We start from the raw sequence: 13,652 nt of genomic DNA, 5'->3' as shown, positions 1-13,652 counted from the left end.
ATTGGCCTCTCCAGGTCCAACAAATGGTGCAAATGTCTGTCTTAAACATCTTTTTCTTGTGATTGCAGCAGCCTGTTGGACATTGGTAATACATCCAGTTCATGGGGGAGACTGATGGTCGGGAAGCCATGTGGCCTCTGTTACTACGTGGTTCAGGCCCTCAAGCCGCAGAGTCGCCTGTTGCAGCTACGCAAGGAAGGAGGCATCAGACGTGGTGGGAAGGGGAGGGGGGCAGGGACAGAAGTTGATGGGCATGCTGGAATCTGTGCTGGGTTGGGAACTGGCCCCTGAAGGCTGGCTCTCTCTTTGGTGCTGTTTCCCAAAGTTCGCTCCCTGGAAGACAAGCTGGAATGCCTTCACCTGTGGCTGATGCAGCATGAGATAAGGAACTGCTACAATGCTTGTTCTTGCAGAGTCGTGGCTATCTGTTACTGTACATACTGTGTTTTGTTCTTTAGCCCAGGAGGAACACTGTTTCATTTACCTGTATACATGAGTGTGGTTGAATGACAGTTACGCTTGAACTTGATAACTTGCATTGCTGCAACATCATTCCAGTTAGTTTTATCAAAATGTTCTAGTTTGCAAGAGTGATGTTAATTAAAAACTGCTTCCTTAAATAATCTGGCATTTCTCTAGAGCATAATAAACAGGGAAGATTGTTTCCAATAAAATGCCTGAATACATGAAATAACCTCTTAAAAAAAACTTGATGATTTGTGCTACTCCGGACACAGAATGATGAGAGTTATCGCAATATTTTGGGGCTGAGTGGTGTTGCGCTCAATTTCAGTAAAACCAAAGAGCTGGCTGTGGGCTCAGGAAGGGTAAGACAAGGGAACATAAACTAATCCTCATAGAGAGATCGGAGGTGGAGTGAGTGAAGAATTTCAAATTCCTGGGTGACAATATATCTGAGGACCTAACCTGGCCGCAACATATTGATGAAGCGATAAAAAAAAGGCAAGACATCGGCTCGGCTATATTTCATTAGGGGTTTCATTATATTTCAACTAAAGCACTTGAAAACTTCTACGTATATACCATGGAGAGCACTGTGACTGGCTGCACCACTGTCTGCTATGGGGGGATGGGGCAGCTACCACAATATTAAAATACATTGCAGAAACTTGTATAATTAGCTCCTTCATGACTACTAGCCTCCATAGTATACACGACATCTTCAAGGAGCAGTGCACCAGGAAGGCGACGTCCATCATTAAGGAACCCCAGCACCCAGGGCATTCTCTATTCCCATTGTTACAGTACAAAAGTATAAAAGCACACACCTAGCGATTCAGGAACACCTTTCCCTCTGCCATTAGTTTTCTAAATGGACATTAAACCCATGAACACTACCTCAATTATTTTTTGTACTACTTATTTAAAACTTTAAAACTATTTAAGTTACATATAAATAATTACTGTAACTCAGTTTTTTCTATATTTATCATGTTTTGCATTGTACTCCTGCTATAAAAACAACAAATTTCACGATATATATTGGTGATATTAAACCTGATTCTGATTCTTATTCAAATGAGACTGGAGATCATAGCATCAAAGTGACAAGAGGCTACCCTCACAAACACACCTTCAGACACATTTCTGGAAAAGCTGTGCACTTCACAAGTGCACTAGCAAACATTTTAAGAGATATGTAGGAAGCTAACTAACTTAGCTTTAAAAGAGAAAAAAAACTGACAAACTTCTATTTCATGTAATTAACTTGCTGCAAAGTTCACGGCTAAATCAGAAATCTGGAAATCAATTGAAATGAAATTAACTTTGAAGATCTGCCTGAAATCACACAGTAAATGGCATTCATCAGCAAATGTTTCAGCCAGGGTTCAAAAGCAACTAGTTCCTATTCGATATATTATACAAGCTAAGGTAAAGGAAATTTTTTACCTTCTACAAGAAAATAAATTTTTTTAAATCAGATTCTAACCACTGTTAAAATAGCAGACAAAGCTACAAGAAATCAAAGACTGGTTTGTCGTGTTGTCTGAGTTGGAAATGGGCCCATGAACAATAGCTGGATACGAACATAAAGTCAAATCTTGCAGTTCATCTTCAAGGTTACCTTGTACTCCTTCCCTGCCAATGAACAGGATTTTGGCAGGCAGTCAGGACAGCACTTTCCAACCTGCAATACCACATCTTCATCCTACAGTTAGCAGAGACAAAAATAATAATAAGCAGCCCTGGATGGATACGTGACTGATAATATTTTCATTTATTAATATTTAAATTCTAAATGACAATAACAGGAATTTCAGACAATTACATTCAGATTGGAGTTGAGACTATTGATCAATTAAGAAAAGTTTTGGCTTTGCCTTTGTCAATCCTGCTAATGCAGGCTCCAATCTAAGCAAAAATTCTTTATTCTAATCATTCTGCTTTACATTGGAAAGCTTGCTCATAAATATATTTTTATAATCACCAATCTTAGGTTACAAGTTTATTTTATTCTGCAGATTAACACTGACACTTTAGACCAGACCATTATGCTCGGGCTAATTCAGGCCTCTATTTGGCAGTAGGAAGTAGATCTCCTCCTCTCATTTCCTTTGTATTAATGTCAGTTAATGACTCATGCATCAATACAATTAATGTATCAATTAACGACTCATTGTTATTCTATATAAATTCCATGAGAGCAAACTTTATTTCCGATCTCAAAAATTATCAGTCCTGATTTATTAATTCATTAAAAGCCAATTTCTGTAACCCAAGCAACCATAACTGTCCTGTGATTTTAATTTTCTGTGTACTTCTCTCCTTTGTCCACCATAAACTTAGTGGAAGTTTTCAGAAGTTTTATGAGCCTTAATGCTGTTTGGACTCAAGATTTAATTAAAGATTTTTAACATTCCATCCTGCAAAATCCTTGTTAAATAGCAATTTAATTATAATTTTTATGTTATTATGCTATATTCTTGTGTGGTCGTACTTCCCTGATAAAAACAGTGCAAGTAGTTCACCTTTTCAAGATACTGTGGAGATTTCTGAGGGGTGTCTGTGTCATTGAGAGAAAATGGCATTTAGAGAAAAGTAGCCATCATGGCCAGCAGTAAACCTATAAAATTATTTATAAATTAAGGAGAAGGAAGAGTCAGAATTTACACGTGTAACATTTCACCCAATTGAATTCCAGTGGCATATCCATTCACGTTCAGTGAATGTTTCAGAAAAGCACCAATTTATATAACAAAATATAAATTGTCGGTTTTTTATGGTGAACCAATGGGTAAAATAGGCCAGTGCAAATCCAAAACAGCTAAAGGTAAGGAAAAAATTAATACCTGAAGGGTCGATGTTGACTTAGAAAACTATGGACCAGAACTTGTTGACAACATCAAACTCCAACATTCTGGTCATTCACTAATGCAGCATGACCTTTCTGAAATCTACCAGGTCAGCTTGAAGACCAAAGTAGTCCTGATGCCACACGGTATTTATTATATACTCCCATCACAGGAGTGGAATGGAGAAGTACAGTTTTTGAAGCTGCGCAAGGGTCTTAGACAAGCTACTAAGCCACATCATCCATCCCAATCACCAATCTTTACTTCTGACAAAAATATTCCAAACTATTAAAAATCAAAAAGTAGCTAATACTTTTTAAAGTAAAACTACTAAAATATTTAAATATTTATCATGCTTTAAAATTTTTTTCTAGAAAACTAAGTTAATTAAAGATTATAAATCCCCTAATACTGTATACCTCTTAGTCAGTTCTCTCTATTGAGATAAGTTGCTATTCCTGAACCAGGTCTTCCTGGCCAAAGTATCAGGAAATTACAGCCAACTTACAAGAAAGATTCTGTAAAGAGCCCTGGGTTATAACACTTGGCTAAATTCCACCAAGTGTGCTGCAAACAGTAATTGCCAACTTACAGGAGGAAAGTTTCAGAATACACTATGTGGCAGCAAGATAGAATAACTGAAATTTATTATGGAAAAGAATCTGCAAAGCATAATAATTTCACAATTCACCCTTATTATCTTCTTTCCTACTATACAGGACAATTACAAGTTATTTTGGAATACTGAATGAATTCCAAGGTGCTATCTGTGCACAGACAAAAAAGCTAACCCATCAAATTTTTCATTCTGACAGTCCGTGTAGAAATTGGGCTGGCATTGATTCCTCCTAACTTATTAAATCAGCCAAGAATAACCAACAGTTGCAGATAATACTGGGAAGAAGAGAAATCCTTCATAGGGTTCTCACTGACACTTCACCCCAACACCAACTGCTGGAACAGACTGTTCAAAATAAGACATAAAATAGCATTACAAGTCTACATTATTCAACTGCCACAAATACTGGTACCAAGCTAACAACAGTAGTCTACATTTGTTAACTTTTAATTACTACTTGGTCATGTTACATAACAAAATACAAAGTTATTGTTTACCTTAAGTATATATGGCCATGATAATTACTATATTGGATTTATTTCCTGTCTGGTGATACCAGGGCAACAATGCTTACTTTATTTATTTTGAAGGCACTATGTTACCTTCCAGCATTAATGATGTTCAGTATAAAGCCCCTCTCCCGAATTTGACTTGATAACTCCAGAACAAAGCAGTATCATTTGAGTTAGCCAACTGAAAACTAGGCTTTTAAAATATATTTATTCTTTAGTCCGATTTTCACTTAGATGTTACTTACCACTATGCAAAGATGAACTCAATAGCATTATGTATATGAATAAGGTAAATGCAAGTGGTTTACGCCAACTTGCTTAATTTTAAAAGAAAATCAACATACTCCAAAACAAACACCTCATAAAGACAAGCAGCAACCTAATAAATGGTGCTAGTGGGGAAAACAAATTAAGCTTTAATTTTAAATCCAAATCTCACAAAAATGTTCTTTTCTAAAGTACTGAAAACTCCCCTGGCATGCAGCTCAGCATAGACAATCTATGTACTGATTTAAATATAGGGATGGTTTGAATCACAGATATCTAATACTGATTTTTCGAGTTGTTTTAGAATTAGGGGACATTTATGAAACATATAGACCATTATAAATATAAACTACACAAGACTGAATCTCTCACAAAAAACATTCCTACGTATAACTGTCATTCCTTTCAACAGGAGAAATTAGTTACTTTATAACCACAGTTTAAAAGTCTTTTCGCTCTTTTGGCGTCAGCATTCCTTTAGCTGTACACTTCATTCATTATCACTAATGGCAGTGCAGATCAGGAAGACTGAGAAAGAGATCCATTTTGTGTGCCTAAGCTGCTATTCCTTCCTATACTCCCCTTTGTCTCCCACCTGCTCCAACTACACAAGTCTCCACTGAGTGCACTCCCTCATTCAAAACAGCATTTTCTAATGAAGCTGTTCAAAACAGCCTTAGAACCTTATTCTGGCTGTGGGATGACACCATTTAAAATTCACAATAATGAGATTGATTTCTGAAATTAACTTACAAACTGTCTTATCAAGTGAGAGAGAGTTTAAAGTAGAACCTGTACAAATGAATAGAACAATCTACCTTTGTTAGGGATGATTCCACTTCCAAATAGAATCAAACACATTTTTTAACAGCCTAGTGTAGGCAAACAGAAAAGCATCAATATTTAAAGCATGCCAAATGCACTGCTGTTATGAGGAATATTTAACTATGGCACTAGGATGTAAGAGGGAATCTTCATTATTTCTGCAGCTTAATAAAGGTCAGTGTTACTTTGCAATTTCTTTACTCAGTTCATAATCTACTTTCAAAAGACGAGAAACAAAATGTGCTGCAGATTTTAATAAAGCAGATAATTCATAACTCTAATAACATAACCAAAGTTCAAAGTACATTTATGTCACCATATACAACCCCATATACAACTTCTTGCGGGCATACTTGGTAAATCCAGAACCATAACAGAATCAGTGAAACACCTGACCCAACAGGGCGGAAAAACAACCAGTATGAAAAAGGCAACAAACTGTGCAAATACAACAGAGAAAATAGTAATAATCAATAAATATCTAGAATGTGAGATGAAGAATCCTTGAAAACGAGTCTATTCATTGTGGGAACAATTCAGTGATGGGGCAAGTAAAGCTGAGTGATGTTATACCCAGTGGTTCAAGAGCCCGATGGTTGAGGGGTAGTACCTGTAACTGAACGTGGTGGTATGGAGGGTGCAGATGTTGTTCCCTTATACAAGAAAGGGAATAAAGATAGCTCGGGAAATTATAGACCAGTGAGTCTTACTTCAGTGGTTGGTAAGTTGATGGAGAAGGTCGTGAGAGGCAGGATTTATGAACATTTGGAGAGGCATAATATGATTAGGAATAGTCAGCATGGCTTTGTCAAAGGCAGGTCATGCCTTATGAGTCTGATTGAATTTTTTGAGGATGTGACTAAACACATTGATGAGGGTAGAGCCACAGATGTAGTGTATATGAATTTTAGCAAGGCATTTGATAAGGTACCCCATGCAAGGCTTATTGAGAAAGTAAGGAGGCATGGGATCCAAGAGGACATCGCTTTGTGGATCCAGAACTGGCTTGCCCACGGAAGGCAAAGATTGGTTGTAGATGGGTCATATTCTACATGGAAGTTGTTGACCGGTGGTGTGCCTCGGGGATCTGTCCTGCTCTTTGTAATTTTTATAAATTATCTGGATGAGGAAGTGGAGGGATGGGTTAGTAAATTTGCTCATGACACAAAGGTTGGAGGTGTTGTGGATAGTGTGGAGGGCGGTCAGAGGTTATAGCGGGACATTGATAGGATGCAAAGCTGGGCTGAGAAGTGGCAGATGGAGTTCAACCCAGATAAGTGTGAGGTGGTTCATTTTGGTAGGTCAAATATGATGGCAGAATATAGTATTAATGGCAAGACTCTTGGCAGTGTGGAGGATCAGAGGGATCTTGAGGTCCGAGTCCATAGGACAGTCAAAGCTGCTACGCAGGTTGACTCTGTGGTTAAGAAGACATATAGAGCATTGCCCTTAATCAATCGTGGGACTAAGTTTAAGAGCCAAGATGTAACGTTGCAGCTATATATAACCATATAACCATATAACAATCACAGCACGGAAACAGGCCATTCCGGCCCTCCTAGTCCGTGCCGAACTCTTAATCTCACCTAGTCCCACCTACCTGCACTCAGCCCATAACCCTCCACTCCTTTCCTGTCCATATACCTATCCAATTTTACCTTAAATGACACAACTGAACTGGCCTCTACTACTTCTACAGGAAGCTCATTCCACACAGCTATCACTCTCTGAGTAAAGAGATACCTCCTCGTGTTTCCCTTAAACTTTTGCCCCCTAACTCTCAAATCATGTCCTCTCGTTTGAATCTCCCCTACTCTCAATGGAAACAGCCTATTCACGTCAACTCTATCTATCCCTCTCAACATTTTAAATACCTCGATCAAATCCCCCCTCAACCTTCTACGCTCCAATGAATAGAGACCTAACTTGTTCAACCTTTCTCTGTAACTTAAGTGCTGAAACCCAGGTAACATCCTAGTAAATCGTCTCTGCACTCTCTCTAATTTATTGATATCTTTCCTATAATTCGGTGACCAGAACTGTACACAATATTCCAAATTTGGCCTTACCAATGCCTTGTACAATTTTAACATTACATCCCAACTTCTGTACTCAATGCTCTGATTTATAAAGGCCAGCGTTCCAAAAGCCTTCTTCACCACCCTATCTACATGAGACTCCACCTTCAGGGAACTATGCACTGTTATTCCTAGATCTCTCTGTTCCACTGCATTCCTCAATGCTCTACCATTTACCCTGTATGTTCTATTTGGATTATTCCTGCCAAAATGTAGAACCTCACACTTCTCAGCATTAAACTCCATCTGCCAACGTTCAGTCCATTCTTCTAACCGGCATAAATCTCCCTGCAAGCTTTGAAAACCCACCTCATTATCCACAACACCTCCTACCCTGGTCAGACCCCACTTGGAGTACTGTGGTCGCCTCACTACAGGAAGGATGTGGAAACTATAGAAAGGGTGCAGAGGAGATTTACAAGGATGTTGCCTGGATTGGGGTGCGAGAATAGGTTGAGTGAACTTGGCCTTTTCTCCTTGGAGCGACGGAGCATGAAAGGTGACTTGACAGAGGTGTACAAGATAATGAGAAGCATTGATCGTGTGGATAGCCAGAGGCTTTTTCCCCAGGGCTGAAATGGCTAGCACGAGAGGGCACAGGCTTAAGGTGCTTGATAGTCGGTACGGAGGAGATGTCGGGGGCAATTTTGTTACGCAGACAGTGATGAGTATGTGGAATAGGCTGCCGGTGGTGGAGGCGGAAACAATAGGGTCTTTTAAGAGACTCCTTGATGGATAGATGGAGCTTAGAAAAATAGAAGGCTATGGGTAAACCCTAGGTAGTTCTAAGGTAAGGACATGTTTGGCACATGTTTTTGTGGGCTGAAGGGCCTGTATTATGCTGTATGTTTTTTTATGAATCCTTAGGCTCCTGTATCTTCTTTCTGATAGCAGCAGCAAGAGGACAGCATGACCCTGGAGGTGGGAGTCCCTGATGATGGATGTTACTTTTCTTTGACAGCACTTCATGCACATGTGTGCTCAATGGAAGGGAACGATGGATTGGGCCATGTCAACTAGTTTTTATAGGGCTGTGAAGCAACCAGGCAATATAGTGTCCACATCAAAAGAAGTCTGTCAAGAGTATTAGATGTCATGCTATCTTTGCAAACCGCTAAGGAAGTAGAGGTGCTGTCGTGCTTTCAATATAAGTGCACATATGTGCTGGGCACTGGACAGGTCCTCTGAAATGAACACAGAGGAATTTAAGGCAACACACAAAAACTGCTGGAGGAACTCAGCAGGCCAGGCAGCATCGATAGACAAGAACAGGCAGTCAACATGTTGGGTCAAGACCCCTCTTGGGACTGGAAAGGAAGAGGAGAAGTCAGGATAGGAAGGTGGGGGGGAGGGAAGGAAGAAGTAGAGGCAACAGACGATAGGTGAAATGGGGAGGCGGGGGGGGATGAAGTAACGAGCTGGGAAGTCAATTGGTGAAAGTGAGAAAGGGCTCGAGTAGGCAGAATCTGATAGGAAAGGACAGAAAGCCATGGTAGAAAGGAGAGGGGGAGGAGCACCAGGGGGAGGTGATTGGCAGGTAAGAAGACAAGGTGAGAGAGGGAACCAGGAATGGAGAATGGTGAAGGGGGATGGCAATACCTGGAAATTTGAGAAATTGATGTTCATGCTATCAGTTTGCAGGCTACTTGGAAAGAAGATAATGTGTTGCTCCTCCAACCTGAGTCCGAGTCTGGAATTTACAGAAAAATTTAAAGTTGCTGACCCCCTCCACCTGATGAGAACTGGCTCATGGACCCCCCCATTTTCTCCCTCTCAGCTCTCCTGGTCTTGCTGACATTGAGTAAGAGGTTGTTGTTATGGAATTACTCAGCCAGATTTTCAATCTCCCTCCTATATGCTGATTCATCACCACCTTCAATTCGGTCAACTGCATCAGCAAACTTAAAACATAGCACTGGAGCTGTGCTTAGCCACACAGTCGTAAGTGTAAAGCAAGAAGAATAGGTGGCTACGCGCACAGCCTTGTGGTGCACCTGTGTTAATGTAGCTAAGAAAGCAGATTTCACCAATCTCACAAAACACTTCATTAGTGGATGTAAGTGTGAATGGGCGATCATCACTGAGGCAGGTTACCACGTTCCTCTTCAGCACCAATAGGACTGAGGCCTGCTTGAAGCAGGAGGGTTCCTCCGCCTGCCAAAGCGAGAGGTTAAGGATCTCAGTGCACACTCCAGCCAGTTCATCAGCACAGGTCCTTAGTACTCCATCACGTACCCATCTGGACCGGATGCTTTCCATGGATTTACCTTCTACGTCAACTGGAGACACTGAAATTACAAGATCATTGGGAATTCTGGGAGTTTAGATAGCTCCTCCGTGTTTAAATGGTCAAAGTGAGCATAGAAAGCACTGAGCTGATCTGGAATCAAAGCACTATTGTCACCTAAGTCACTTGATTTAACTATGTAAGAGGTGATAGCATTCAAGCCCTGCCACAACTGTCAAGCATCTTTCATTGATTCAAGTTTAGTCTGGAATTGCCTCTTCATCCATAAGATGGCTTTTCCTGGATCATACCTGGACTTCTTGTATCTTATTTGGTAGCCAGACTCAATTGCCTCTGATGTGGCCCTTAGCAAACTGCAGATCTCCTATTTCATCTGGGGAAGACTGTGAATGATTTTACGGGGATATACTCACAAGAGGCTTAGTCATGAAAGGCTTCACGGAAGACTGGCTTTACCTAGTTTTTACTCACAAAACTAAATCTAACCTTCTAAGGCTGGCATCCTACCTCAGTTCTGAGCTGCTACCTCAGGCTGAACAACAAATATAGATTCTTAACATGTACACTCACTGCGCTAACTTCCCACTTGATGTCCCTAAAATCATGTTCCTTTACCTTCAAAATATCTCTCTGTCCCGAATTCTCCCTCTGAATAGCTGAAAACTCAATGTAACTTTTTTTTCTTAAGTAGGTCAAGGCTAGAGTTCTCCAGCAACTTTTTTGTGGCTTGTTCTACTTCCAGCCATGAGAGACCACTAAACATAGAGGTTTCATACTCCAAAGCGTGTTCCAGCTTCACATCAATCCTTGAAAAGCTTGATGGGTTCTCTATGGACATAAACTTTCATTCAAATTGCTGGTTCTTCTCCAGTTATCTTCTCAGGTAGTACATAACTTGGCCAACCAGTTTGTTGACTCTCAAGCTGCCTTCACAGCATACCTAAAGCCCTCTTAGTCTTTCAACGCATTCACCTGGTAACACCTCTTTCCCAGTTTATCTCTCTCCCTGACTACCCACTCATTTTCACCATTAGGTAATATGTCAAGATATCTACAAATTAGTAATTTTAATTTATTCAGCTCTCAATGAATCTTGTCTTAAGAAGATTCAGAAAAGTTTTGCAAACATACTTACCAAAACTAACATTCAGAGGAAAACATCAAAAGGTCATATTTTAAAAATTGAACAGACAACAGTGATTGATTGTACATAACCATGGCCAAGACATTGCTGGCTGCACATTTTCCGACATTGCACTCCAGGCTAATCTTCTTTGATTGCTAATTGGAAAGCTGCTAAATGCAATGAACATTGTTCTGTGCAATTAGAGGCTATTTCCTGACATAATGTGATTTTTTTTCTAGCCCTCCACTGATGCAGGCACAATAGCTTTATTGCAGTTTCTCTCTTGAAAGTGACAGGCCCCAGAAATTAAGATTTCACAGAGATGCTGAGTAAGTCACTGACCAGTTTAAAAAGAAGAAAACACCCAGAGTGCAGTTTATCTTTGGAACCAGTTTGAAGATTTTTTTAAAAATTGTTCTTTGATTCCTACCCAAAATGTGTTCAGCTTCTAGACCAGAAACACTGTCCTTCCAAATTGAGTGTTTAGAGGTTCTAACCTAAATAAAATGGATCAGTGAGACACAGATGACAAGCAGCAGGTCACCGAGAATGAGCGGGAAGAAAATTGGCTAGAGCTGGTAATGAACTGCTGGACAGGTTGCAGCTCGTCTATCCCTGTTGTAGACCCGACACAGATGGCTTGACCCTGAACATCAATGTAGAAAGTCTGATTAGTGGCTCCATGTTATTATCTACAGAGGTACATACAGTACAACAGCATGCCACTCACCCCTTTACAATACACTGGCTGGCATTCTGCAGTGTAGCATTGTGCTTCCCCATTGTTGCAGACACATTTTGAACAGGCAGTCAGTTTCCAATCTTCACCATCCCGGTACACTCTTCCCTCAAACAAGCATGAATCTGTTCAGAAAAACAAGTGATACAAGTCAATGAGGAAAAATAGCATATGAATAAAGGGTGCACAGCAGTATAGTGGTTAGCACAATGCTTTGCAGTACAGGTGGCCCAGGTTCAACTCCTGCCGCTGACTCTAAGAAGTTTGTACGTTCTCCATGTGACTGTGTGGGCTTCTTCTGGGTGCTCAGGTTTCCTCCCACAGACCAAAGACATACCGCTTGATAGGGTAATTGGTTCCTATAAACTGTCCCCTGATTAGGTGAAGATTAAATTGGGGTAATTACTGGACAGTATGGTTCCAAGGGCCAGAAGAACCTATTCCACTCTGTACCTCAATAAAATAAAATAACATTTGTTTCATCCTACTGTCTTGACTATACTTGAGCATTTTACAGCCTGGCTACTTGACCCAAGCAGGACTGAATGCGGGTTGCCAGGTCGGCTGACTGGTCTGATAAAACATTTGGGTTCAGGTTAGGTGGAATATGGGCCCAGGTTCAGCACAACATTCAGGTTTAGATTATTTATTTCACATTACCACGGGTATCCTCTGCTTTTGATCAATGGCAGTACATGTGCAACTAAAGCAATCTTATCCTCAGCTTATTTGCAAATGGCTCTGGATCTGGTTGCACCAGGTTGGATCAGGCATGAAAAATAATACACAGACCTGGGTTTACATGGGGTCAGGCCAACCAAACAGGTTTTGGTCAGTTCAGCTTTTACTTTACAAACACACCTCAGCCTAAAGAAGACATTTCCATTTAAAAAAAGAACTGAAACTGGAATAGAAATTAAGTTTGTGTTTAAACATCATCTTAATTGTTTGTGATTGTATGAAAGTTATCAGTTGACAGCAGCTGATTTGCACACAGCAAGCAGCAAGATCCGATGATAAAGAATAATACAGAAAACCAGTGAATGTTTTTGACTGATGATTTTGGCTAAGGAACGTAGGTAGGATGGCTGTGAGATGCTGTTGGATATTAAGGACATATTATGAGCACATTTAAAGGCACATTTCATATAAAGGGTACATTTAAACAGAGAACATCACAACAGATTGGGCCTTTTAGCTCATGACATTGTGCTGACCTTTAATCTATTCTAAGATCAATCTAACCTTTTTCTCCAACATAGCCCTCCACTGGCACATCATCCATGTTCCTTTCTCAGTGTTTCTCTAATGTATCTGCCTCTACCTCCTGACCGAGAGTACCCCACACACCCACCTCTGGTGTAAAGAAATTACCTCTGATATCTCCCCCCCATACCTTCCTCCAATTATCTTAAAATGATTGCCCCTTGTATTCGTCACTTCCACCCTGGGAAAATGTCTCTGTCTATCCACTCTATCTATGCCTCTTATCGCCTTGCGCACTTCTCACTCAACTTTGCTCCAAAGAGATAAGCCAGGGTTTGCGCAACCCATCTTTATAAATGCCCCCTAGTCCGGGTAGCATCTTGGTAACTGTCCTCTGCACTCTGTGTGAAGCTCTCACACCCTTCCTACAACGAGGCAACAACAAGAGAACAAATATACCAAGTGTGGTCTAACCAAGGTTTCATAGAAATGTAACATTACCTCGTGAACTCAACCCCGACAAGCACACCATACACCTTTACAACCCTGTTGACCTGCACAGCAATCTGAGGGATCGATGTATGTAGACATTTGTTTCTCCACACTGCCAAGAATCCTGCCATTAACCCTGTATTGTGCTTTCAAATTTGAATTTCCAAAGTACCTCACTTCATACTTCTCCAGGTTGAACGCCATCTGCCATTTCTCATCCCAGCTC

The 13,652-nt window shown here is 40.4% G+C and overlaps 1 protein-coding gene across 3 annotated transcripts in view; it reads right to left on the bottom strand.

Moving 5' to 3' along the window:
- fras1 (Fraser extracellular matrix complex subunit 1) overlaps positions 1 to 13,652 on the bottom strand; it is a 518,421-nt gene that overhangs the window by 311,895 nt on the left and 192,874 nt on the right. For all 3 annotated transcript variants that reach the window (XM_073065197.1, XM_073065198.1, XM_073065199.1), the window contains exons 6-7: positions 11,720 to 11,853; positions 2,087 to 2,170 (exon numbers count right to left, since the gene is read on the bottom strand). In XM_073065197.1, the coding sequence (XP_072921298.1) occupies positions 2,087 to 2,170; positions 11,720 to 11,853 (218 nt within the window). The remainder of the gene's footprint in view (positions 1 to 2,086; positions 2,171 to 11,719; positions 11,854 to 13,652) is intronic.

The sequence above is a fragment of the Hemitrygon akajei genome, chromosome 13 (genome assembly GCF_048418815.1).
Source record: "Hemitrygon akajei chromosome 13, sHemAka1.3, whole genome shotgun sequence".
NCBI classification, from domain to species: Eukaryota; Metazoa; Chordata; class Chondrichthyes; order Myliobatiformes; family Dasyatidae; genus Hemitrygon; species Hemitrygon akajei.
Note: the sequence above shows the minus strand (reverse complement) of the source record. Positions and strands in the feature narration are given on the sequence as shown.